At 41.4% G+C, this 26969-nt stretch overlaps 1 protein-coding gene across 1 annotated transcript in view; it reads right to left on the bottom strand.

The window, feature by feature from the left end:
• Positions 1-26212, bottom strand: part of myo10 (myosin X) — a 153230-nt gene extending 127018 nt beyond the window's left edge. Inside the window, exon 1 of the mRNA XM_076300163.1 lies at positions 25913-26212. Within this exon, the coding sequence (XP_076156278.1) occupies positions 25913-25933 (21 nt within the window). The 5' untranslated portion in view covers positions 25934-26212. The remainder of the gene's footprint in view (positions 1-25912) is intronic.
• Between the last annotated feature and the right edge of the window lie 757 nt (positions 26213-26969).

Raw genomic sequence — 26969 nt, forward strand, 5'->3', positions numbered from 1 at the left:
ATTTTAATTTCATGATGAGAATTCTCGGTCTAACCGTTCATGTAAATAGGTGACCCACCAGGCCAGCACTAACCTCCGAGCATGGTAAACAAAATCGGATATTTCAGGCAGTAAATGCTCCCGCAAAGAACCAAAACAGATTTTGTTCAAATCTACACACCTATGGCTACTGAAAAATGTAAGGTTATTTTATCAAATGTTATTTTGAAGTATTGAAAAACATTGTTGTTTTAGAATTTTCGAACGAAAGTGCTGATAATTGGAGGCTTTACGATAATTGTGTAGATCCACCAATATAACCAGTGTTGTAATTTTCATTTCATTTTCATTTCATATTTATTATACAGGAAAGTATTAAAAGTAACAAAGTTACAGTTTAAAACGGGCCTGACTCAGTAAAAAAAACTGATTTCCAGCAATTGTGTAGTTTGTCCACCAATATAACCAGTGATGTAATTGTGTAGTTTGTCCACCAATATAACCAGTGATGTAATTGTGTAGATCCACCAATATAACCAGTGTTGTAATTGTGTAGTTTGTCCACCAATATAACCAGTGATGTAATTGTGTAGTTTGTCCACCAATATAACCAGTGATGTAATTGTGTAGTTTGTCCACCAATCTGACCAGTGATGTAATTGTGTAGTTTGTCCACCAGAGGGCACACTAGGGCCCACTTATTTCAGCTGGCTGCAGTACCAGGGCCTGAAATGTGCTCATGCTGATCAGCTTAATCTACTTAGCAATAAATATGAAATGCATAATTTAAAAAATAATAAACTTTAAACTCATAACTTAAATATGTAAGGGATAACGGCCGCCGAGGTGTCCTGTAATACGCAATTAATGGACGAGGGCGAGGGGCAAAATTATTAATTAATTCTGTATAACTGGACACACCTCGAAGGCCGTTATCCCGCTTATCACCCGGTTGCCACTGTAAACACTGGAAACACGCGGTTCTGTTTAAAAAGAAGCTCACTAGTTCAGCTTGTTGTACAACTTTAGCATGGACAGTTAGCTCGTTTACAGTTGATTCCATTGTTGGGAAGCCTGCAACCAAAGATTCTAGAGCGCTGCAACCGTCGTCCTACTATGGTTGTTATAGTTACCATTCATAAGCATTGATATGGAACGGTGTCCTGTTATTCAGAATTAAAGGCCACCCGCCAGCCAATCAGAAAAGAGTATTTCTTCTCTCCGGGTGATAATAATCAATAACACATGCATTACTTAGACAATAATACATATTTCACGGATCACCTGAACAACATAACTTTTTTCTGAAACTAAAATGTTGCCCATCATTTCTAGCCTGGCATTGCCCACCTAGATCTTCTTTCAGGGAGATCTAGTCTCGAACACCATAGTTCATAATTGTTTCCCTCAGCCAAAAAAAATGTCATGGCCAATCAGCGACGAGAGGGGAAGACGAAACCGAAACTTATTGTGATAAACAGAAGCAGCAACACCTGCAAACGTCAAAAAATGCAGTTGGAAAAATGCAGAAATTTATTTAAAGCAAAGGTAGACCCACATACATTGTTTCCTGACTGTTGATGCTGTTTATTGTCAGTTTGTAAAGTTTAGGCAAAGTAGGAAGTAACGTTAGGAATCAATGTGATTGGTAAGGCTGGACCAATGATTTCAAAGTTAGGGCCCGTCGCCATGCAAGTGTCACCAGACTCTAGAGATAGATAGATAGATACTTTATTGATCCTCAAGGGGAAATTCAAGGGTCTCAGTAGCATACAGACATAACACACAACATGCACTTACAGCAGAAATGGTAAACATAAGTGTAAGTATAAACATATAACTAAACTCCACTGTACAATAAAGACAGTAGAAGATAAGACAGATAAGAAAACTAACAAAACTAAATACTAAATACACTATATAAGTTAAATTAAGAAAGTCCAATGTGCTTGAGGGTGATCAAGCATAAGACGCTTGTAGTGACAGGGCCAGGACTGGTGAGGTGCTAAAGGGAGTGAGTGTCATGGTGAAGGTGCAAACAGTAGTCCAGCCATAGTCCTTAGTTATGTGTGCCTGGCAAGGTGCTCGAGAGAGTGAGTGTCATGGTGAAGGTGCAAAAAGTAGTCCAACATTAGTCCAACAGTGCAACAGTGCAAGAGTAAGGTCTAGAAACCAGCATAAATAATATTAGCCTGGTGTTACCATCCTACGTACTTCCGGCCAAAATTTGATTTCAGCCTCGCACGTAGTCTGGCCCAACCCACAGTATGCGGTTCGTGTACGACCGCGCCAATCAGCGAACAGTTGAGTGATGACGCGAAACTTGCCTGCCGAGTTGCTTGTAGTCCAGCAAAGCTTGTAGGTCAACAGCACAGCAACAATGGCGACGGAGGAAGAGACGCTAGAAGCTATCCGCGAAGTTGTCGCAACTCTCGAGGGCATCACGCAATTAAAGCAGGAGCAAGAGGCTTGTCTTGTCAATTTTATAAATGGCAAGGACGTATAACTCTCCTTCCAACTGGCGTTGGGAAAAGTTTGATTTATCAGATGGTGATAGCTAAACCTAAACGCACAAGTGTACTACATGCATCACTACTTATCATGTTTTCAAATAAACGTTTGCTGCTCGTTATTCTCCCCCCTACTCTCAAATTACCTTAACAAAATCAATGCGGCATAGGCCTACTTAAGGAATGGAATGTTAGCTACTAGCTACCCTACCGAGCGGGGCTCAAGGCGAGGCGGTGTGTCTTGACGTGAGCTAGCCGGTTACCGAGCAAAGCTCAAGGCAAGGCTGCTGTGATTGTGCTTGACTGGGACTAGCGGTTACCGAGCTGGGCTCAAGGTAAACCGCTCCGTGTTTGTGTTTGACAGAGGCTAGCCTGTGGCCGAGCTGGGCTCCAGGCGAGGCTACCGTGCTTGTGGACAGTAACGTTAGTAACATTAGCCAGTCACCGAGTGTGGCTCAAGGTGCGTTGTTTTATGCCGAACAACTGTTAGTTTAACTGAGCAAGCTCCAGGTTAAATAACACGTAGGTCGTCAGTACAATCCAACTTATGAGAGTGTAGTCTGAACAGCCCGTGGAGAATGAAGTAAGCTCCGACGAAGTCATCGGGCTGCGTAGAACAACAATCGTCTGATAAGCGGCGAGAAGAGATAAGAGGGAAAACTGGCGTGTGACAAGAGCTGATATAATCTCGGCGACGTGACGCTTTTGGTATACAACTCTCGGTCTGTGGCTGGCGCAAGTTAGAGATATATCCACTACGAAGAGACTGCCCTGGCGGTCAGGTAGCCTGCATACTAGCCAGCGGTCTGTTTACTACTGAGAGCAGAAGTGGGAAGCGTAAGAGCCTGAAGCGGAAGTGGTAAGCGTAAGAGCCTGAACTCCGGCGCACAGCATACGTCATTACCAAACGTTGCTGATTGGTTAAGGGAACTCCAATGATTTTAAACCTCAAAATAAGCATCCGCCCATTACGGAGACAGATTATTATTACTTTGTTCCAGACTGTATGATGAAGAGAAACGTAGTCACAGGCGGTAAGGACCAGGCTAAAATAATATAGACAAATAGGAGAGTAAAGTGTAATGTAGACAAGGTAAAATAAAAAACTATTTCAGTGCAAGAACAGGTTGAGGTAATAGGGTTATAGCCATTCATTCATTCAGTATTGTATCAGAAGCCTGACCGCAGCCTCTATTCACTTTGTGTATGAGAATGAGTTTGGATTTGTCCAGGCTAAATACCCGAGAATGAATTGGTGAATGCATGGTTGATGCCATGCATGTTCTCGCTGTCGTAATGTCGGCTCACTGATTCTTGAGGAAACGTCCCCATGTAGTGTAGTTTTGCGATAGAAATTGAGATTAATAATCGAAAAATACTTTAAAGGTTTAATATAAAGGACCCGTGTATACTTATGACATCAATTTAATTTATTTTTTGTATTTTCATTGGAATTTATTAAAATGCGGACACTGTACCCTGAAAAACATGCAATTTAACCTGTCCTCAGCAAGAGGTCATAATGTGAAACTGCAAAAACAAGTGTTTAAAAGTGCAACAAATGCGTAAATATACAGTTAAGAACAAAATTATTCATACCCCTGACAAATATTGATTTAATGTTGATTTTCTCTTGATCAATATGTTTGTTCTGCCTCATGGGTAAAGATTGTAAGACAATGTGGTAGAAACATGGAATCAAAAAAGAAGTGTTATTATCTTTAACATTTTTATGAAAAATGGCTTGTCCAAAATTATTCATACCCTTTTTAAATATTCAGTGGAAACATCTTTATGCATTCATATGCATTTTGCATTCACAGCTATCAATACCTTCCAAGCCTCTCCATGTCTCCACAATGATTCTAGACTGCACCTTTTTAACAGCAATCCGGGTTTTGATGCAGGAATGATTATTTGCCATCACTCTGGCCTTGTGCTCTGGATTTTGGTTTTAGGGTTGAGGTCTGGAGTCTGGCTGGGCCACTCTAAAATGTTGATATTGTTCTCTGTTAACCATTTCTTGCCTAACGTCCAGGGTTCCGCGAAATATAAGATTTTATTAGGTTGAGGCAACAAGTGAATAGTGAGTAGTAGGATGACAATTTTCTTAAAGGCTACTCTGAATAGCGAGAGAAAAAGGAGCAGCTCTGAAAGCCGTTGGACCTGGAAAGAGATTTATTATCCCATTATTGCATCATCTCTTAATAACTGAATTACCCCCCATAAACTTTCTATTGGGCATTATGACACCATAAAGGGTTGTTTAAACTGATGTGCACCTGTTCCAATGACCATCTGCTCAGCTAGGCTCCATTTCTCTCTCTGTCTCTCTCCATTCTACAAGAATACAAGGCACCTTCCATCCAACTGTCTCTCATCCATCCACTTCAAACCATTCATCCATTAAACCAGGGGTCTCCAACCTTTTCTGGAATCAGGACTACCTGAAGGACGCAAAATCAAATACATCATTAAACCATCCATTCCATTAAATCCATTAAACTATTTGTCTATCATCATCCATTAAACCATATCAACCTAGCAACCAGCATAGCAACCAAGATGATTACCCTAGCAACCAGCATAGCAACTACTTTATTTGGCATTGCAACCACTGTACCCTAGCAATACCCTAGCAACCATCACATACCTTAGTAATATTAGTACAAGCCATTTTCCATTCAACTTTCCCTCCATCCATCTACTTCCAACCATTCATGTATCATTAAACTGTCTTTTAATTAAGAAATTAAGAAGAAGAAATTAAGAAATACTGGTTTATTGGATGTCGATACAGTGCAGTCCCATCTGGGGTGAAATACTTTCTTGAATTTCCCTTGGGGATCAATAAAGTATCTATCTATCTATCTATCTATCTATCTATCTATCTATCTATCTATCTATCTATTTCCTCTACGTTTATTTCATGTTTGTCAACATCGCAAAAACTACAATTTTCGCACAACTTGGTGGAGGTGTAGCACAGGCTAAGGAAGACCCATTCATTTCTGAAGCTGATCATATTGAAAGTATTTCCCATATCGTAGCCTATTAGCTCGCTCGCAACAACAGCAAAAATGAAACTGGAGAGTGGATGTCTCCGCGAAGACACCGCTATTACATTAGATGCGCACTCAATCACGAATCGACGCAGTAAAAATGCAACAACTGGTAGTAGCAAAGGTAAATGGCAAAACTTGGCCAAAAACATTTTGTATGTACTCACGGTGATGGCCTAGTAGGCTTAATGTGAATTGCGGACTATAAAGTAAAGGAGATTTGCACCAAATAAAGGCAGTGTTGTGGATTGTGTTTCTACAACATGTTGGCACAAAACTTAATTTCTGTCATAAACGAAGTAAGCTAAGCGTTTCTCTATTGTCAACGTGAACTACCGGTATGTTCAAGCGTTCAAGTGACATGTGGTTTAATGCATGGGTTAAGGTGACGTGAGTCAGAGAGAAGATGGGCCTGTCTTTAGTTCCTGAATCCTGTCCCTCTCAAGTCACGTTAGGCTAAATGGTGTGATTAGCTAGAACTAGAATTAAAAAACTGTAAAAAAAAATCCAGCGGAAACACTGTAAGACCAATCTGTTCTGAGATGCTTTCTGCTAACTGCACTGAGTTATAATTTCTGAATCTGTCTTGAAAATTCTTGTGTCTTTTATTTTGTCTTTTTAATCATTCTCTATTTTTAAATGATTTTACCTTGACTTCTTTTTAAAAAACGAAATTGTTCCTTTCATTTCACAAACAGACTACAACTAGAAGTCACGTGACTTTACCCGTCAACGTCAACTCACCGTAGCATGATTTGTTTATTAGCCTGGTTAGCGTTGACACTTTCTTTTACTGTCTATGCACTTAACACTACCAGCTCCTCATGTGAGAAGTTACAAGTTACCCTAACATTAAGGTAATTACCACACGATTTACATAGCTTTCTGTCAATACGAAATCAATTTAACCCTTTAGGCGCCAGAGGTTTTTTTTTTTAAACGTTCAATTTTGACATTTTCATTTCAAATGGCTATATCTTAAAAGTGATAAGAGATAGAGACTTTCTGTAAATTAGAGAAATATTAAGGATGACCCAAAGTTTTGTGTAGAGATTAAATGTTTATATCTAATTTGCATATTATGACGTCATATGGTGGCGGCCATCTTGGATTATAGAATTTTCATGAAAAGTTGCATGTTTAAATGATAAAATGCACCACTTCTTTTCCCACAAAATGTCCCTCACCTTCTGTATGCTATATTGCACAATACTGAATGCTCAGGTAAATAGTAAGTAGTAAACAAACTGTATAAATCATTACTAATAAATGGCAGAAACAAACCAAATGCATGTAGCGGTAGGCTGGCCTTTTGCTGTAGAGATTTTCCATTTACTACATACAGTAGGCACTCTGATTCCATGTATGGGGCACATACAGCGGGGAAAATAAGTATTGAACACGTCAATATTTTTTTCAGTAAGTATACTTCCAGTGAGGCTATTCCCATGAAATTTTCACTGAAAATTAGTATTAACTTAGGTAATCCACACATATATAAAAACCCAAACATGAGTAAAAAAGTGGAATGGCACAGGGAAAAAGTATTGAACACGCTAAGAAAAAGCAGTACTCAAAGGCAAGAAATGGCAAGAAACAAACTGGAATCTATAAGTAGTTAGAGAAATTATCCCTCCTATCTGTGCAAATTGATATAAGCTGGGTTAGTACATACTGGTGGGCTATAAAAAGGTTTTTTGTTACCAAGGTGTCAAACAAGAAACATTTCATAATGGGTAAAAGCAAAGAGCTCTCCCAAGACCTTTGCAACCTTATTGTTGCAAAACATATCAATGGAACTGGTTACAGATGCATTTCAAAACTTCAGAATCCAGCAAGCAGTATTGGAGCCATTATCTGCAAGTAGAAGGAACATCACTGCATCATCACTGGCCATGCACAGGCTCTCCTTGCAAGATTTCTGACCAGGAAGTCAGAAGGATAGTCAGAAGAGTAGCCCAAGAGCCAAGGACCACTCGGAGAAAGCTCCAGAAAGACTTGGTACAGTTGTTACAGAGAAAATCATAGGTAATGCACTCCACTGCCATGGCCTCTATGCACGCTCATCCCGCATGACTCTATTGCTGAAGAAAAACATGTCAAAGCTCGTTAAAAGTTTGCTACACAACATTTGGACAATCATATGAAATACTGAGAGAATGTATTCTGGTCAGACGAGAGCAAAATTGAACTTTTTAGATGTCATACTACACACCATATTTGGGGGAGAAATGGCACTGTGCATCACCCTAAAAATACCCTACCAACAGTGAGGTTTGGAGGTGGTGGCATCATGGTGTGGGGTTGTTTTTCATCTCACGATACTAGCAGACTTCATACAGTTGAAGGAATGATGAATTGAGTCATTTTGGTCTGGGAGAATCTTGACCATCCACCAGGATGATGAGGATGAGACATGGCTAGACCTTCCAGCAGGACAATGATCCAAACCATTCAGCAAAGGAAACTCTCAATTGGTTTCAGAGAAAGGAAATCAAGGCCCTGACTTCAATCCAATTGAACAGTTTTGGAAGTTAACTAAAGATCAGGATTCACAAGAGGGACCCTTGGAATCTTCAATATTAAAGGACTATCTGTTGAAAAGAATGGGCCAAAATCACACCAGAATACTGTAACTGGTTAGTTTCATCATACGGGAAATGCCTTGAAGCTGTCATTACGAATAAAGGCTTTTCCACAAGAAATTTCAGCAGGCGTGTTCAATACTTTTTTCCTGTGTCATTCCACTTTATTACACATAACTCTACCTCTACTCTACTGAAAAAAATGTTGACGTGTTCAATACTTATTTTCCCCGCTGTATATATTATTCAGATGACACACAAACACAAGTAGACAAGACCTGTTTAGTTCAAAAGCTCACTTGCCACGGCAAGGCACAGATCAGGAGTGAGATGACGAGACAAGACAAGAGACAATATTAGTATTTTTTTTCTTTCTGTTGTTTTTGTTGATGTTTTTTTTTAGCTGACAAAGACACACACATCACAAGGACATGAACACACAAAAAAAGAACACATAGGCCTAGTGTATGTCCTAAATGGTCAGGGAAATAGGTAGCAAATCAACAGTGTAAATCATTACTAATAAATGGCTGACAATTTTTTTTTTATGTAGCAGGCCTTTTGCTGTAGAGATAATGACTCCCTATCCCTATCCATACAGGGCCGGCATTCCCATCATCTTGTGATAGACTATGCATGGCCTAATGGCTCCCCTGCCCTGTGTCACCACCTCTGCTCCTGCTGCGAGCAGCATGGCCAGATCTGCCTCGCGCGCGCGCCGAGTGGAGAGAATTTGCGCAGCTCGGACTAGGCCTACTGTCATTCTCATTGCGACTCCCCACACTGCCTCTACGTTCCCCCCTAACTGTCCTATGAGCACTTCGACCTCGTCTAACATACCCAGTGGCATTAGACAAAGGCTCCACCACGTTACTGTCGCCGCGATTGTGGAGAAGCACACGGTCAGAAGACAGAAGCTAGCGCTACATGGACATTACCTCCAGCCTCGTTCGCCACACCACTAACACCCTGCTAACTTCCCGATGAACACTCCAACCCCGTGAAACATTATTCCCACCACTGACATTGGGCAAACGATTCAACGTTTGTGCTTGGTGTAAGCTAAACTCTCACTTTGTCCAGCTGCATCATTGCAAGGCAGGGACGCATCTGAAGCCTCACTAAACGAATCACCGTCATTTTCTGAAGGCAGATATTCCCCTTCAGAATCAGGGTCCGCTTCATTTCGGGTAAACTTTTTTGATGCCATTAGACGATAATATAATGCAAATACTCGCTGATGTTGACAATATCGCTCTGATAAAGTGGCTCACACGCACACTAGCTGGTGAAGCGCAGGGGAAGTTTTTTTTTTCTCTTTTCAGTGATTGGTAGCCTACATCATCATGGTGATGGCGTCGAATATATGTAGCATGTTTGATATTTCCACTCACATACCCAACAACTGCTGAACAACGGCGACAGACAGTTTCATCTTATCCACCACTTTCTCGCCTGTACTACTGTAACTGAAGTTCTTAAACTTGCGATCTTAAAGAGAACAGCGGATCCTCTAACTCTTGTGGGTCGCCACCACTCACTTAGTGCTGCTATCTCTGACAGACTGACTCTACCGACGACCTGACAAAAAAATGACATAGGCGCCAATCAGAGCTGCAGAGCTGAGGCGAGGCTACAGATTAGCGTTAGGTGTCGCTAAAGAACTCTCGTAACTCTATTTAACAGTAATTCTGCATTACATTAATTAATCCGCACGCGAGTTTTATGTATTCTTATACCGTGTATTCTCCATATAAATTCATGCACCGAACCGTGACGCCCATTTCGGTTCAATACGAATACATGTACCATTACACCCCTAGTGTGTGTGTGAGAGAGAAAGAACGTGAGAAAGAGAGAGAAAGTGTGAGAGAGAGAGAGTGTGTGTGTGTGTGAGAGAGAGAGGGAGAGAGAGAGCGTGTGTGTGTGAGAGAGAGAGGGAGAGAGAGAGAGAGAGAGAGAGAAAGTGAGAGAGGAGTAGGTGTATCTTTTAGGTGTATGCAAGAAGTGACCGGACAACTTGTGGAGTGATATGAAAGACGTGAATATGAAGCACAAACCCAATTTTCCTTGACAGCGGTTTGTTATACTTAGCAATGGTCTGTTATCGAGACATATCAGACCTCCGAACGTTGGGAAGGCCCATTCAAGTGAATGGAGCATTCTGCAGCATTATGAAGAGCCGTGTAATAATTAAGTAATAAGCTCCGAGAGGCCGTAGATTACACTGATTCTACAACGGCTAAGGGGCGTTGTTAGGCACGACGCTTTTGCGGAGATGAGCTCTGCAAGAATGACAAGGAGCTATCTCCATATGTACATGGTTGTGTATCCTATTACTCAAATTCCATTAAACCCAGTAAGCTAGACCTTCATTTCACAGCCTAGGCATGTTAGATAGATAGATAGATAGATAGATAGATAGATACTTTATTGATCCCCAAGGGGAAATTTAGCCACACAGGGTTTGAGAGCATTGACTGTATGGAATTCATCTGGGAATACTGAAGGTAAGGGCGAGCTACCTTGCTGGCGTGTTTCATTTGGTTCCTTGGGTAATAGATTTAGGCTACGTCTTTTTGCACAATATTGCATCTGCTAATAAACTTAAACATAAACACAAACTCTCGTGAAATCCCTGACTGCGCCTTCAACATTAGCCTACTATTATTTGCCTACTAATGTAGAGACCAAATTTCCCTCACGGGATCAAAAGAGTATATATACTTCAATGTTAGCCTACTAATGCAGAGACGCCTTCAACGTTAGCCTACTAATGCAGAGACCAAACTAACGTTAGCCTACTAATGCAGAGACCAAATTTCCCTCACGGGATCAAAAGAGTATATATACTTACTATATACTATATTATTATTTGTTGACATCAAACCTGGAGAGGAACAAATTGCAGCTGTTCCCTCAGATCACTTGTGTGTTTTTTTTTTTTTTTAATTAGGTTACTGATCATGTGACTTTTTTGCAGTGGCGCTCAAATTGTAGGAATAGCGCTACACCACTGCTGATGACAGTAGGGGAAACGCTGCAAACACACACACACACACACACACACACACCTCTTTCACTTTCACACACACTATTGCTGTAAGTCACTTTGGATAAACGTGTCTGCCAAATTAATAAATGTCAATATAAAATATATGTAAGTTATATCTATAATTATTTAACGTAGTTATGTAAAATAGTTAGCCCCTCCCTTCTGAGCCCCTGAAATTAGGAAAAAAAGTAGGAAAATCCTGCTGGATGCAACTCATCCTGCCAACCACCTCCTTAAGATCCTCCCATCAGGTAGAAGGCTGAGGGCTATTAACACAAAGACCTCCCGATTTTTAAATAACTCTCCATCGTTGCACCAATACTTTATGGAAGCAGATCAAGCCAGCATAGGTCTTGGATAGTGTGTTTTTGCTCTTTTTTTTTAGCAATATGTTTTAAATTGTATTCATGTTATATGCCACAGAACTATACAGTATATTTATTTTATTTATTGTCATCATCACCCTGTGACATTTGCAAGTGAACTTTTGGAAGTGAACTTAAATCCTGAACTTTGGGTAAACTTCCACTAAAATGTCAACTGCCACTTTTGACTCTTGCCTATGTAGGGACGAGCCTTTATGAATGTACTATGTCTGATGTCTATGTCTATGTCTTTGGCTTCTTATCTTTGTTTGGTGTTGTCTTGTCTGTTGTACTGTAGAGCACACTGCAGCAAATTCCTAACAACTTCTGTTGTATGGCAATTAAAGTATTGAATCTTGAATCTTGAAAGCACAGTGCTGATTGGTTGGGATTGTTTATGCTGTATTATGTTTGTATTTATTTGTTTTCCCATTTCCTGAGCCAGAAGTGGACAGAGGGAAATGTGGGGTTAGAATCATGGAGTGAACCGTAAGCACTTTATTTTACTCTGTGTGTGTGTGTGTGTGTGTGTGTGTGAGTGTGTGTGTGTGTGTGTGTGAGTGTCTGTGTGTGTGTGTGTGTGTGTGTGTGAGATATATGTCTGGATAGATCTGTGTCTGTAAAGGTCACTCCACACAACCACATGCAAATACACATACAAACACACACAGATACACACAGACACACACACACACACACACACATCACATACAAACACACACACTAGTTCTTTGTTCAGTGGCGATTCTCCAGTAGATATACTGACATCCGACACCAAACACACACAGCCCTTTTCTCCCCCTCAATCCACTCTTTCCCTCCACTTCCTGCCCAGCTTCTCCTCATTTCTCTCTCTCTCTGATATCTGAACTCTTCTGTCTCTCTATCTCTCACTCTCTCACTCACGCTCTTTCCCTTCTGTTCTTTATGCAAAACGGTTAAAGTAAATATCACACACAACACACAACATACCACAACATAACACATTATGCCACAACGTACCACCGCATACCACAGTATACCACAGGAAGTAGTCATATGCCACATGAAGAAGGGGTCAACAGGAAGTACTCATATGCCACATGAAGAAGGGGTCAACAGGAAGTACTCATATGCCACATGAAACAGGAAGTAGTCATATGCCACATGAAGAAGGGGTCAAACGACTGGTGTGTGGTGAGGGGTAGTCATGAGTCATGGTGTGGGGGGTAATGATGAGTCATGGTGTGGTTGGTGTGGGGGGTAATGATGAGTCATGGTGTGGGGGGTAATGATGAGTCATGGTGTGGGGGGTAATGATGAGTCATGGTGTGGTGTGTGTGGGGGGTAATGATGAGTCATGGTGTGGTTGGTAATGATGAGTCATGGTGTGGTGTGTGGGGGGGGTAATGATGAGTCATGGTGTGGTTGGTGTGGGGGGTAATGATGAGTCATGGTGTGGTGTGTGTGGGGGGTAATGATGAGTCATGGTGTGGTGTGTGTGGGGGGTAATGATGAGTCATGGTGTGGGGGGTAATGATGAGTCATGGTGTGGTTGGTAATGATGAGTCATGGTGTGGTGTGTGGGGGGGGTAATGATGAGTCATGGTGTGGTTGGTAATGATGAGTCATGGTGTGGTTGGTGTGAGGGATAATCAGTGTATTCATCAGCGGCGCAGCGGCGCTCCTGGAATTCAAGCGCCACTGCAAAAAAGTTGCCTAATTAAAAAAAAAAAATAGAAGCAAGTGAACTTCAGGAAAAGCTGCCGTTCATTCAGGTTTCATGTCAACAAATAATAGTGGGCTAACGTTGAAGGCGCAGTCAGGGATTCCACAGGAGATCACGCTTGTTTGTGTTTATTTTTAAGTTTATTAGCAGATGCAATTTTGTGCAAAAAAAACGTAGGCTACAGTATGTTAACCAAGGAACCAAATTAAACACGCCAGCAAGATAGCTCGCCCCTACCTTCAGTAGCCTATTCCCAGATAAATTCCACGCATTGTTTCGTTTTTGTTTGTGATACAGGCAATGCTTCAAGCCCTGTGTTGCTAACATACCTAGGCTGTGAAACTAAGGTCTAGCTAGCCTATTGGTGGGTTTAATTGAATTTGAGTAATAGGATACGCAACCATTTACATCTGAGATAGTTTCTAATTCCTGTAGAGCTCACCAAAATTATAGATATGATACAAGACACTTATCTGCTATAATCCAAGATAGATTTTCTTCGAGTTTTTGACCATTTATTTTACCAAATGACATAGGAAACATAATTCATTTCATCCACATATTCTTATGCACCATGCACAACAACGCTACTAAGTTAGCTTAAAACCGTGAGAATCAAGCAAGCGTCACGGCATTAAAGTGACAGGCACTCAATTCGACTTGCACAGCACCAATACAGAGTAATGACATGAAAGAGAAGTTTATATAGTTTAAACAGTGCTGTGCAAAAATTAAGACACCCATGCTGAAATTGACTAAAGGGAGGAACAAAAAAATATTTTGCCTTTTGTCTTAATGCCTTAATTAAAAAAAAAATAGGACATCAATTATTATGACCGCCGCTAGCGAAGCTAGCGAAGCGGTCATATAGGGATTGTCAAAGTTTTTTTTTTTTTTTTTTTTTTTTTTTTTTTTTTTTTTTTTTTTTTCCCGTCATCTACTTCCTGAAATTTTGGTCAACGATACCCGGGGCACCGAAACACCAGGGCACATGAAATTTGGTGGGTATGTAGCCCCACTAGACTTTTACGGAAAAATTTCGTTTGGTCCCCGGGGCCACTCCCCCTCCGCGCTGGGCCCCCCGAAACCCAAAAAATGCAGTTTTTCCTCAATAACTACCTGAACCGTGGCACCGAGGATGAAGAAATTTTTATGGTATGTTGGTCTCAAGGGCCCACATCAACTTAGCCCATAATCACTCATTTGTGATTTGCACCCCCCCGGTAAAAAATGAAAATGCAATATCATTCTGCTTTAATCGCCCCTCTCTTCAGTAAAGACGTTCAGAACTGCACCAAATTTTATGTGTATGATTAACCTGACATTCTCTGGGGGTATGCCAAGTTTCGTAGAATTTCATCCATGGGGGGGTCTAAAAAATTAAGTTATGTGTACATTTAGTGACTCTACACTCATTGGCCTGTAGATGGTGGTGCACACATATACACATGCACACACACACACAGGCACCCACATACTATCGGTATTAGAACGGCCGATACATAATTACAAATTCAGTAGGATTAAAAGAAAGCCAAAATAAATATTCATCATCATCATCATCATGGCTGCATTTCCAGTATTGGCGATAAGTAGTCGTTTGTCCACTAGATGGCGCATCGTTGCAGTGAGACGTAATTTTGTTGGAAGTTAATCTTAAATGGGTTGGAAAGACACTATGCTTCCTACAAGGACAAGACTGTAGGCTACAGTAGTTTACCGCAGAGAACGTCTAAGGGTAGGATGATTTCTGCATGACATGTAATTCCCATTTCCTCTTGAAGCCGAAATAAATCTGAGAATGTTTATCGGACATGCTTGTTTTTTACTGCAGGTAGGCTACGTTAATCCTATCAATAGCAGAACGTAGGTAAAATAATGTTACCGTTAGCATGGTTGAGTGATGGAGGCCAATTTGATTATTGATGTATTTGTAGAAAACCATAAATGCGTTTATAAGCTACCAAGCAAATCGATAACAGCACTAATTGTATCTTTCGACTGTCATCTCATTTGCTTATGACCATAACCTAGGCTACTAACAGGAGCTAAGTGAGTTAGCCACAACACGTTCGCTATGTGATGGTTTTTTAATGGAAAATATATAGGCTACCTGAAAGATAACCTGTCTATGATCCCGTGATGATCTACAATCTCCATTTAAACCAGATGTTTTAGAGCGCACGTTGAGATGTATTCAGGGCAGGGCTGTACCTACACATATTTGTTGCACGTGCTACAAAAGTCATTCTTTGCGATGAATGATTTAGTACCAATGTTACAAGGGTCAGATACAGTTTTGCCTATGGCTATTCCGTGAGACTGAGGCGCTTTTTGTTTGTTCGAAGTGCGTGTTTAGGGTGTGAGAGGGGAGTCGATGTGCTTTGATTCCAGCTTGGTAGTTGTAGTCTATGCGATTAAAAAACACGTGTGTGTGAAGTATCCAAACAATGATAACGCTTTCATTATGGCTGCTTTAGCCACAGACCTTGAGCTACTGTACAGTGGGTTGGGTTCCGTTTAGAAGTGTCCACTTCATTCGCCCTTTCCGTGATTCACAGCTACGTGAAATGTATTACTACTGATATGCAAAACTATTAACTTTTTCGCCAAGAGGTGGCAGCTTGATACTGTAAGGTGTAAGCCATTGGTTCCAACGGAGATTTTATTTGGGTCGCCAGCATAGCCTAGCGACAATTTGTGTTGTGTAATAGGCCTAGCATAGGGCCTACCTTATATAGCTTATAGTTTGTTAACAGTCACGGTTTTGTCATAACTCCCTCTATGCATTTTTGCATTTAGAATAGCTCTAAAACCGGGGGGCGAACACGTCGCAGGGGGGGCGCCAGTGCGTGGATATCTCAATCGCAAAATTAAACAATATTTCTATCGGGCGCCTACCATGGACTAGGCTGGGTGAAAATCAAAAGATTGCGTCAAAAGATTGAGCTTAACCATTGACCTCATGGTTGCAAAATGCAAGGGAACATGAATCAGCATATTATTTGCACAAACAATAACGGAGAGTAGCTCTTCAACTTTGCCCGTTAAAATGTGTATGAACAGTCTCGCAACGCATTTCATGAAGGCCCTTTGGACATGTCAGTTATTTGCACCACTGGGAAAAACGGCATTTTGTTTTAGACTACTGGTATTTCATTTGTGCATTGACAATAAAGCTGAATATCATTTGAACTAGATGACTAAACTTATGCATATGTAGAAGAAGAAACATTCACAAAAATCCATGACATGACCTCTCTTCTTGATAGCTGTTGAAAACTGCATGGAACTGACAGGGATTGTTTTGTTTAATAATAAATAAATAAATACATTATGCTGCTACCTTCTGCTTTTCCCAAATACAATGTAGCCTACAGGTGTACCTTTCATCAGTCCAGTTGCAATGGATGGACTGTGATGAACTGCCCTACTTGTGATTGTTTAGAGATTTTAAAGGTTTTATAACAATGTTACAGATTTTTTGGCCCAGAAACAAATCTATTCACCTTTGCAGCGCCAGTAGGCTACTTTGTGTGCGGAATGTGTGCAAACACACATTTCAAACAAGCATACACAAAAGTTTCAAGAGTGGGGAATGGAGTAGAAGATGGAGACAAATTCATTAATATGATTTATTTTCGCGGAATGGATGTGCAGGACTGAGCGGCGGTCATATTTTGTACCGATACGCGGTACATCTAGTTTTTTAATGCATCATGTATCGTAAATAAATAAATGTTATTATATATAAATGTCTTAACTTATGCACAGCACTGTATATTCTAAATAGTAATAGTTTGTACAGTGGCCTACAGTGTACAGTTGTAAGGCTAATACTAATAATGTAAATGAAAAAGGTGAAAGAAAAACATGAATAATCCTGTTCAAGTACTGCACTAATCATGCTTGCTTGTGTTGATGGTTATGTCATAATTTGTAACTCAATCTTTCCATTTCTTTCACAAAATCCACCAGAAGTCACCATTTAAGCAGTCATTTTTTCAAAATGTTCTCTTTTCTTGGGGGGTGGCTTCCTACAATCAACAGCACCGCTGCTGGAAAAAATTCTAGTGGAAACACTGGATAATGATGAGTCATGGTGTGGGGGGTAATGATGAGTCATGGTGTGGTTGGTGTGGGGGGTAATGGTGAGTCATGGTGTGGTTGGTGTAGGGTAATGATGAGTCATGGTGTGATGATGACGGGTTATTATGAGTCATGGTGTGGTTGGTGTGAGGGGTAATGATGAGTCATGGTGTGGTTGGTGTGGGGTAATGATGAGTCATGGTGTGGTTGGTGTAGGGTAATGATGAGTCATGGTGTGATGATGACGGGTTATTATGAGTCATGGTGTGGTTGGTGTGAGGGGTAATGATGAGTCATGGTGTGGTTGGTGTGGGGTAATGATGAGTCATGGTGTGGTTGGTGTGGGGTAATGATGAGTCATGGTGTGGTTGGTGTAGGGTAATGATGAGTCATGGTGTGGTTGGTGTAGGGTAATGATGAGTCATGGTGTGGTTGGTGTGGGGTAATGATGAGTCATGGTGTGGTTGGTGTGGGGTAATGATGAGTCATGGTGTGGTTGGTGTAGGGTAATGATGAGTCATGGTGTGATGATGACGGGTTATTATGAGTCATGGTGTGGTTGGTGTGGGGTAATGATGAGTCATGGTGTGGTTGGTGTGGGGTAATGATGAGTCATGGTGTGGTTGGTGTAGGGTAATGATGATTCATGGTGTGGTTGGTGTGGGGTAATGATGAGTCATGGTGTGGTTGGTGTGGGGTAATGATGAGTCATGGTGTGGTTGGTGTAGGGTAATGATGAGTCATGGTGTGATGATGACGGGTTATTATGAGTCATGGTGTGGTTGGTGTGGGGTAATGATGAGTCATGGTGTGGTTGGTGTAGGGTAATGATGATTCATGGTGTGGTTGGTGTGGGGTAATGATGAGTCATGGTGTGGTTGGTGTGGGGTAATGATGAGTCATGGTGTGGTTGGTGTAGGGTAATGATGAGTCATGGTGTGATGATGACGGGTTATTATGAGTCATGGTGTGGTTGGTGTGGGGTAATGATGAGTCATGGTGTGGTTGGTGTGGGGTAATGATGAGTCATGGTGTGGTTGGTGTAGGGTAATGATGATTCATGGTGTTGTGTTCAGTGTTCATTGTTATTTTAATTTTCATTCAGACATTTATTTTACCTGTATACCTTGATTGATAACTTAGGTGATTAAACTTGAGCAAGGTTAAGTTAATTAAAGTGTTTAAATTGAAAAGAAAATATCTTGTCCTGGTCCTTCTTTCAAATAGGTAAAAAAATGTATCAATAATTATCAATATCGACTGATATGAAACACTTTTATCGTGATACAGTTTTCAGCCATATCGCCCAGCCCTAATTCTGGTTGCTAATCACACCATTTTAACCATTTCAAACCATTTTAGTTTGACTCACGTAAACATTACCCGATGCATTATTGTACCATGTCACTGCTCGACTAAATTAAAAACATATACTGAACATGGGACATCATAGTTCACGTTGACAAAGGAGAACCGACCTACTTGGTTTCTGACAGAAATGAAGTTGAGCCGAAACAACCGTTTCCACATTTGCTATAATGCCATTTAGCTTCATTGCTAACCTACCAGTCGAGCTATAGACAGGCTCATTTACCATCATTGCTAACCTACCAGTCAAGCTATAGACAGGCTCATTTAGCTTCATTGCTAACCTACCAGTCAAGCTATAGACAGGCTCATTTAGCTTCATTGCTAACCTATCAGTCAAGCTATAGACAGGCTCATTTCTGACATCACTTGATTATGAATGCACTATATGTTGTAAGATGTGAAAGATATTAATGACAGATGGCACTATGCACAAATTTCTCATTTAAACCAGAAACTTTCTAATGAGGACACACAGCACTCAAAGAATCAAAGAATGGTTTTCAAAGTGTGGGGCGGGCCCCACTAGTGGGGAATAGAGACATGACAGGTGGGGCGCGATGAACAGGAGGACATGTGTTCTTTTGTGCCTATCTTTAATAATAACATAGGAGTCATAGACAGACCGCCATATGAATTATAACAACATATTAGATTCAGCAGATTGAGACAGGAAATGGATACAAAGTGCGAAAATAATATTTTAACATGACCATGTTGCCAGGGTGATGGGGTGAGGCGGGGCTTGAAAATTCCACCTCCAAAGTTGGGAATGATGGAAAACGTTTGAGAACCACTGCGTGAAGGTCTTGCACATTTTTAGAACAGCACAAACCTCGCATGCAGAAGTGAAGAGTTAGGATACAACTCCCCTAACTACAAATCCCGCAGATTGGTGGAACATGAACGCAACCCAAGGCTTGCTATATTGGCACAGCGCCATCTATGTGTACAGTACCTGCTACCTCCGTCCCATCTGAACGAGTATTTTCAGCAGCTGGACTGGCCACACGCTGCACCCCAGAACGTGTAGATATGTTCATTCTGAATTAGAACATAGAGACTAACCAACCTGTAACTTTAGGAAGTTGTTGCTCACGGGATCAAAAGAGTATATATACTTATACTTATAGGTCATGTTTATAAGAGTATATATACTTATACTTAATGGTCATGTTTATTTTTTTAGCCTACAGGTGCCCAGCCCATTTTCAAGTAGCCTACATGTCGTGTTGCAGAGCCATCCACTTGCCAATAAATAAATTGCCAATTAGGGCTGCACGATATTAGGAAAACATGCGATATGCGATAACATTATTGAGTACTGCGATAACGATATAACTTGCGATATTTAAATATTTAATGTTTTTCTCTGTTCTACTTGCTGCTAACATAGACTGTAGGGTTGGGGGGGGGGGGTAAATGTATAATTACAGAAATAAATGTATAATTTTCTACATAAACAATATAAATATACTGCTCAAAAAAATTAAGGGGACACTTCAATCATACACTGGATTGGTGCTCTGACACTGTTTGGTTCTGAGCATAAGAAAAACTTTTAAGGCGAGTGTTTTATTTTGCAAGAACTGTCAGAAATTCTGTGAATGTAGTTTGAGAATGGAGAGAAGGGTGGAAAGTTTCAAAAAATGGGTTTTAACAATTGTGAAAAACTGTAAGTGTTCCTTCAATTTTTTTGAGCAGTATATTATGTAGCCTAGGCTTTATATGGCCTGATGAAAGTGGACAGCTAAGATACCTACTGACTAGGCTATCGAAGTTGTGTGGAAGATGTGCTCCAAGAAAATCCTCGTAAAAGACTGATAGACAGCCAATCTGAATACTTGTGCACCAACCAGCGGAATATTCCACATTGCCAGCCTTCGCTGGGCCTAGAAAAAAAGCTAGGCCTACTTAAGCTATATCGCGGCGGTCACTCATCTAAAATCTTAAGTAGCCCAGTCTTACCTCATACGCTGCGCATCCCACGTTATTAGGCTACCGGCATGCCGACTACGAGGGCAGCGGAAAGTGAAAGTAAGTGGCTGCGATCGCAGTCCAGGCTAACGAAGTAGGCTAAACAACTTTTACAAATAACGAATCCTGATTACCTCTCTGCTGCTGTCTGGGGCTTTTGCTAAATGCAAATCATGAAATACAAGCCTTACAGTGAAAGATAGATAGGCTATCTTCTGATCCTATAACAACAACGAAAGAAATTGTTTATTTTAACACAGTGGAGAAGGACGCATTTGGCGCTCTGTTTGTAATACGTCGTCCTTTATAAAACCAAAATATTTCCATATAACAGACGTGCTTTTCCTTTAGTCACCAATTCCTCTTCACATAAGTGTAACCTACCTCGCTTGACTCACTATCTTCAGCCATCACGACTTAGCTCCTGCCTCAACACCTAAAACACCACACACCTAAACTGGTAGGGGACGGGCTTCTAGGGCTGCATGACAGCATCGGTTTGGTCAAATATGTTGACATTCAGAATGTGAATACATCATAGACTGTAGGCCATGGAATGCGCACGGCACAGAAAATGTATCAAAATTTATCGAAAATTAAGTAATCTTTGCGGTATGTCCATCGCAAGCGTTGATATCGCGATAACTATAGATTTTAGATATATCGTGCAGCCCTATTGCCAATGTTGCCCGAAACATTACATGACTTGTGGTGATTAAACCATTTAATCTATTTGAACTCTTAGTGTGCGGATCTTTACTCGTGTTCATCTAAGTCTTTTTGAGTCCAGCTCAGGCCACCTTAATGAAGTCGGTTTCTGACAGTGTGGTCAGAGACATTCACACCAGCGGCCTGCTGGAGGTCATTCAGTAGGGCTCTTGCAGGCCTCCTACTGTTCCTCCTTGCATAAAGGAGCAGATAATGATGGACTACCTGTGCAACCTCTGTAGGCTCCAGATACTGGCTTATGTGCTACCAGTAGTGACACTGACCCTAGCCAAATGCAGGTCATTCAGTAGGGCTCTTGCAGGGCTCCTACTGTTCCTCCTTGCATAAAGGAGCAGATACTGGTGCTGCTGCTGGGTTAAGGACCCTCTACCACCCTGCCCAGCTCTCCTAGAGCAATTGCCTGTCTCCTGGAATCTCCTCCGTGCTCTTGAGACTGCGCTGGGAGATATAGCAATCCTTGGAACGTATTGGTGTGCCATTTTGGAGGAGTTGGACTACCTGTGCAACCTCTGTAGGCTCCAGATACTGGCTTAACTTATGTGCTACCAGTAGTGACACTGACCCTAAACAAATGCCAAACTAGCACAAAAAAAATCAGTCATGAAGGATAAAGATGGAAAAAGGAGCAGTTGCTACCACCTGTAAAAGCATTCCTGTTTTGGGGTCATCTTATTGCTACCCCTCTAGTGCACCTATGGTTCATTTTGTTGACACCGAAGCAGGTGAAACAACCAACCCTCATCACAACCACCTCTGTCACGTAACTGGCCAGACCAATATCCCAAAAGTTTGATTGACTTGATGCTATACTCCTATGAAGTCCTATAAAGTCCTATAAACACCTATGAAGTCCTATAAACACAGATAGGCAGATAGCGGACCACTGGTGGTATGCCGCCAGTGGCGTGCCACTTGTGGTCCGCCGTTGGACCACCATCTCTTTAAATTTAACTTGTCATGAATATTAAGGCGAGACACGGCAGGTGAAAACATCGTTTTTTCATGCACTGGTCAATTTCGAGATTTTGAGCTAGTCTGTTACCTTAGCATGTATTCTATCACACTACTACAACAAAAAAGTCCGATTTACACATTTAGGTGTTTATTTCATTATATTGTGTCTACTCGCGCCTGTATATTTATCCTAAATTCAGCAAAAGTTAGCATTCTAACCTTCCATGCACTCCCGTGACTGTGACCCAAAACATATCGTGTGTAGTACCGTTGGAAAGCTCTGTTTTTCCTGTATCACGCTATGTGATCCATATATGGACACTTCCTTTGTATCAGCAACCAATCGCGAAAGTTCAAAGACGAGTCTAGGCTGAGAACGGAATCTCATTGGCTGTCTTTCAAGGCTGTTTTCTCAAAACGAGTTTTCTCTCCCACTCTGAGCAAGGAAACTCCACTTCAGAAGCACTTACATACACCAAACTTTCTAGACTTATGCCTAACTATATTTTGAAGATATTTACAGAGGGGTTTGTTGATATATTATTCCTATCCTGACTTACATGACATTTTATGCCTAAAAACATGGCAAAAATCGATTTTTTAGGGCTATTGACATTATATTCTGATTTACAGGATAACTAAAGTACACCAGCCAATCAGAAAAGAGTGTTTCTTCTCTCAGGGTGATACATACTCTATAATACAAACACATGCCATGGATTATAGTGAAGTCTGGTATGCCCAGCTTTGAGTTTTACACACTGGCTAACATTTCAGTATTTTAGAAATAAAGTAAGTAATTTACATTGTGTTAGTGTGGTGTGTGTGTGTGTGTGTGGTGTGTAGGGATCGGCCGGCCGATATATCGGGCCGATATTTACGTTTTTTACGTGTATCGGCATCGGCCGATAAGCGGCTGCGTTCGCCGATAGTTTTTCCCCCGCATTATTTACAGACAGGTGTCCACAGGCAGCTCTGTGTTGCTGGAGAAGCTGCAATTTACGTGCAGACTGCCCCTCCCCCACAAGTGCTGAAAGCCTGCTCTTCAAGACAACAGTAAAATTTAAACTTTCAAAGCATCTTTTAACTGTTTGACTTAGCTAAATATTGCCATACACTTTGAAGGTGGAAGCAAGTTTGTGGGTCCAAATGGAAAACACGAATGATAGATAGATAGGTACTTTATTTAATGCTTAATGCCTCGTTTATAGAACTGCTTGCCATTGTATTTAGGGAGCTGCAAATTGTAGGCTAGGCTAAGTTGTAGGCTAGGCTAGCGGTAGCTGTTACAAACACTGGTCATTAAGTAATGCCAACGTTGTTCCGTGGTATTTGTGGGAGTTTTATTCAGCGACCACCTGGCTGAGTTTTGGACGCGTGTGGTGTGTGTGTGTGTCTCCCTCCCTGAATGTCTCTTCTATAAAACTGCTTGCCATTGTATTTAGGGAGCTGTAAATAGCTAAGTTGTAGGCTATCCGTATGGTAGCGGTAGCTGTTACGAACACTGGTCAATCATATGATTAAGTAATGCCGACGTTGTTCCGTGATATTTGTGGTAGTTTTATTCAGCGACCACCTGGCTGAGTTTTGGACGCGTGTGGTGTGTGCGTCTCCCTCCCCTTCTCCCTTCGAGCTGGGCGGAGTTGCCATCACAGTGATAAAAGCTTTAATAATGAGAGACGTGTTATATGTAGTTAACCATTAATTCGTGTTAACGTTTACCATGTACCAGACATACCGTGTATGCCTTACTTGTTTAGAGCCGTTTGCTAACGTTATCATTATCAATCCAGTTCAATAGTTGTTCGTCAGCTACCAAACAGACGTTTGTGTGTGCATCTGTGAGACACACGCATCACAGCGATATGAGAGTGCTGCGCTACCGGAAGAAGATATTTTAAAACTTTGAGAGATATGTTTTATACCTTTTGACGTTGATGCCGTTTAGAACAGAAACATCTGACACCACGTTATTTTCTTCGGCTGATTTATGTTCTGTGATTGACAAATCTTGCAGCTTTTTTTAGAAAAATATAGACATAGAAAAAATGAAACCATGCAGTCTTAAATTACAAATCAAGCACTTTATTTCAATAGCTTTTCAGGCTTATTGTTTTCTTAAAGTATTTAAATGTGTTGACAAATGTGTTTGTGATGACCTGAATTATGTCTTATAGTCAGCAAGCAATGCATCATCAAGGCTGTAAGATGTTGATGAAAGCATTTTGCACAGTTAACCATATCCAGTGCACCCATCCATAAGTTCAATAAATGTTCCTTTTTTAAATTGAGACTTATAACATTTGTTATCATAATTTGTGTAATTATGTGTCATTTTTATGATGTAAATTGAGGGAGCAAAATAAAAGCAGTATCGGCTCCAAATATCGGCTCAAGAAAATCGGCAGCCTGTATCGGTCATCGGCTAAGGGAATAAAAATCGGTATCGGTATCGGCACTAAAAAATCCATATCGGTCGAACCCTAGTGGTGTGTGTGTGTGTGTGTGTGTTAAACTTTGTGGGCTCTACCTTTGTGAGCCTGTATAGGCTACTCTCTCGGTCTCTCCAAAGTCCTTTTAGGCAAGTCCCTCCACTCAGCGGCCATATACCAACGTTTTATGGGCACTCATCGGGCACAGTCTTTGGGTCGAACTGCGCGTGCGCAAGGCTTGACGACACCAATCTTGCTCCAGCGGCGAGATCACAACACATGATTGGCACAATATCTTCACAACACACCATATGATTGGCTCAATGTATTCACATGTCGACGTTTTGCCGAGGAAGGGGTGGGATATATGTAGACAACGGCCATATTGGCGTGACAAACTAGCCCCATGCATTTCTATGGAGGATTTTTTGAGTGCTGTGTCTCCTCATTAGAAAGTCTCTGGTCTCTCTCACTCACTCACTCACACACACAGTTTTCTAAGCCACACCTTAGCGAGCGTTAGAACACACCTTATCCACACCTGTTGTAGCTGCTCCAATACGGAAGTCTCCTCCGACACGTTCGCCCTGTAGCCTAACCTTCAAAGCTTCACCTCTCCCAGACAACATTCTCACCGTTCGCCCTGTAGCCTAACGTTCAAAGCTTCATCTCTCCCGACAACATTCTCACTGAACACTCACTGATTCATTTATGAACATCTAACATATTATTATTCCAGTAAACAATATGAACGAACCAGAGAGAGAGAGAGAGAGAGAGAGAGAGAGAGAGAGAGAGAGAGAGAGTGTGTGTGTGTGTGTGTTTCGTCTAATAATAGGAGCGGAAACAGGGAAATGGCAAGGAAATGCCAGAGTGTCCGCTGGGAGCTCCTCAAACAAGAACAGACACATGTCTCGCAAGGAACCGGGTCAGTGAGTGAGGCGCACACACACGCACGCACGCGGTAGAAAGACGAGTCAAGAGACAGAGGGAAAAAAACTTCAAACATACTCCTAAAGACAAAGCAAAAGCTCACGACGAACCTGTTACACTGGCTCATGTACGGTCACGTTCACATTGTCAAACGCTGCATTCTTACCTCCTGGAGAAAGAGATCCATCTCTCCTCTCGTCCGATAGACTGCCGGAGGCGCAACCGTAGAGTCGCTCTATCCGTTAATCCATGTCAGTCTCAAATTCAGCGGTCTCCCTCTTGCTCTTTGTCTAAAACGGGTGAGAAGATGCCCGTCTTTTCGCTTCAATATGAACGATTTCGCTCGTGCTGGAGTTCATGTGTTTTTACTGGTGTTGCTCTGTAAGTACGTTTCTCGCGCGGGCCGCAGACCGTTTGTTGTTTGCCGGTTAACAAGCGGCGCAGTGGTAAACATCAGAGTTCGAAGTTAAACTTCCTAACAACTCCGGACTCACATGGCCCCGCCCCGCACATTTCGGTGGGAAAGTTGTCCCTGTCCGGGAGTCTCGTGCTCCTCCTGCTGTTCCAAATTGTGAATATAATGGAGGGCACGCGAGCAGTTCACTGAGAGGAAAAGTGAGCTCACAGCAAACACAACCGCGTCCTCATACAGTAGTGAAACATGCGCAAACACTTACAAAGTCATGACTCATGAAACATGCTCCCCAACACTAACAACATTTATATCTCTTAGGAGCATGCACACAGTTGGCCTATACTTTCTCTCTCTCTCTCTCACACACACACACACACAAACATGAACAGGGACGGACTGTGATTTTTTTTTTTTTTTTTTTTAAACGGCACCGGCATATTTGGCCAAAGCAGCCCTCAAATCCAAAATCCTTGCATTCCCCAATAAATGCATAACTTTTCAACAAAGTGTCGTGAAGCACTGAAACTGGACAAATGTAGGCCTCACTGGCTATCACTCCGACTAGTCAGAGGTAGCCATGGAGCACATGATCTCCATATTCAAGTATATAAGAAAATCTGAAAGAAGAGTTTCTGCTAAAATTCAAAGTATCATTTCAAATTATTCAATACATTTAAACTAGATATACAATGCTCAATTGATTACTCAATTTATCCCTCCTTAACATAATTTTCATATCCCGCCGGCGGGACGGTTACCCCCCTCCCCCCAACATTCTAAATCAATTGTATGCACCATATAGTAATGT

This window comes from Alosa pseudoharengus, unplaced genomic scaffold, assembly GCF_046254945.1.
Source record: "Alosa pseudoharengus isolate Yale_2024_CS ecotype anadromous, Long Island Sound unplaced genomic scaffold, YU_APseudo_1.1 YU_APseudo_1.1_scf_22, whole genome shotgun sequence".
In the NCBI taxonomy this organism is placed as follows: domain Eukaryota; kingdom Metazoa; phylum Chordata; class Actinopteri; order Clupeiformes; family Clupeidae; genus Alosa; species Alosa pseudoharengus.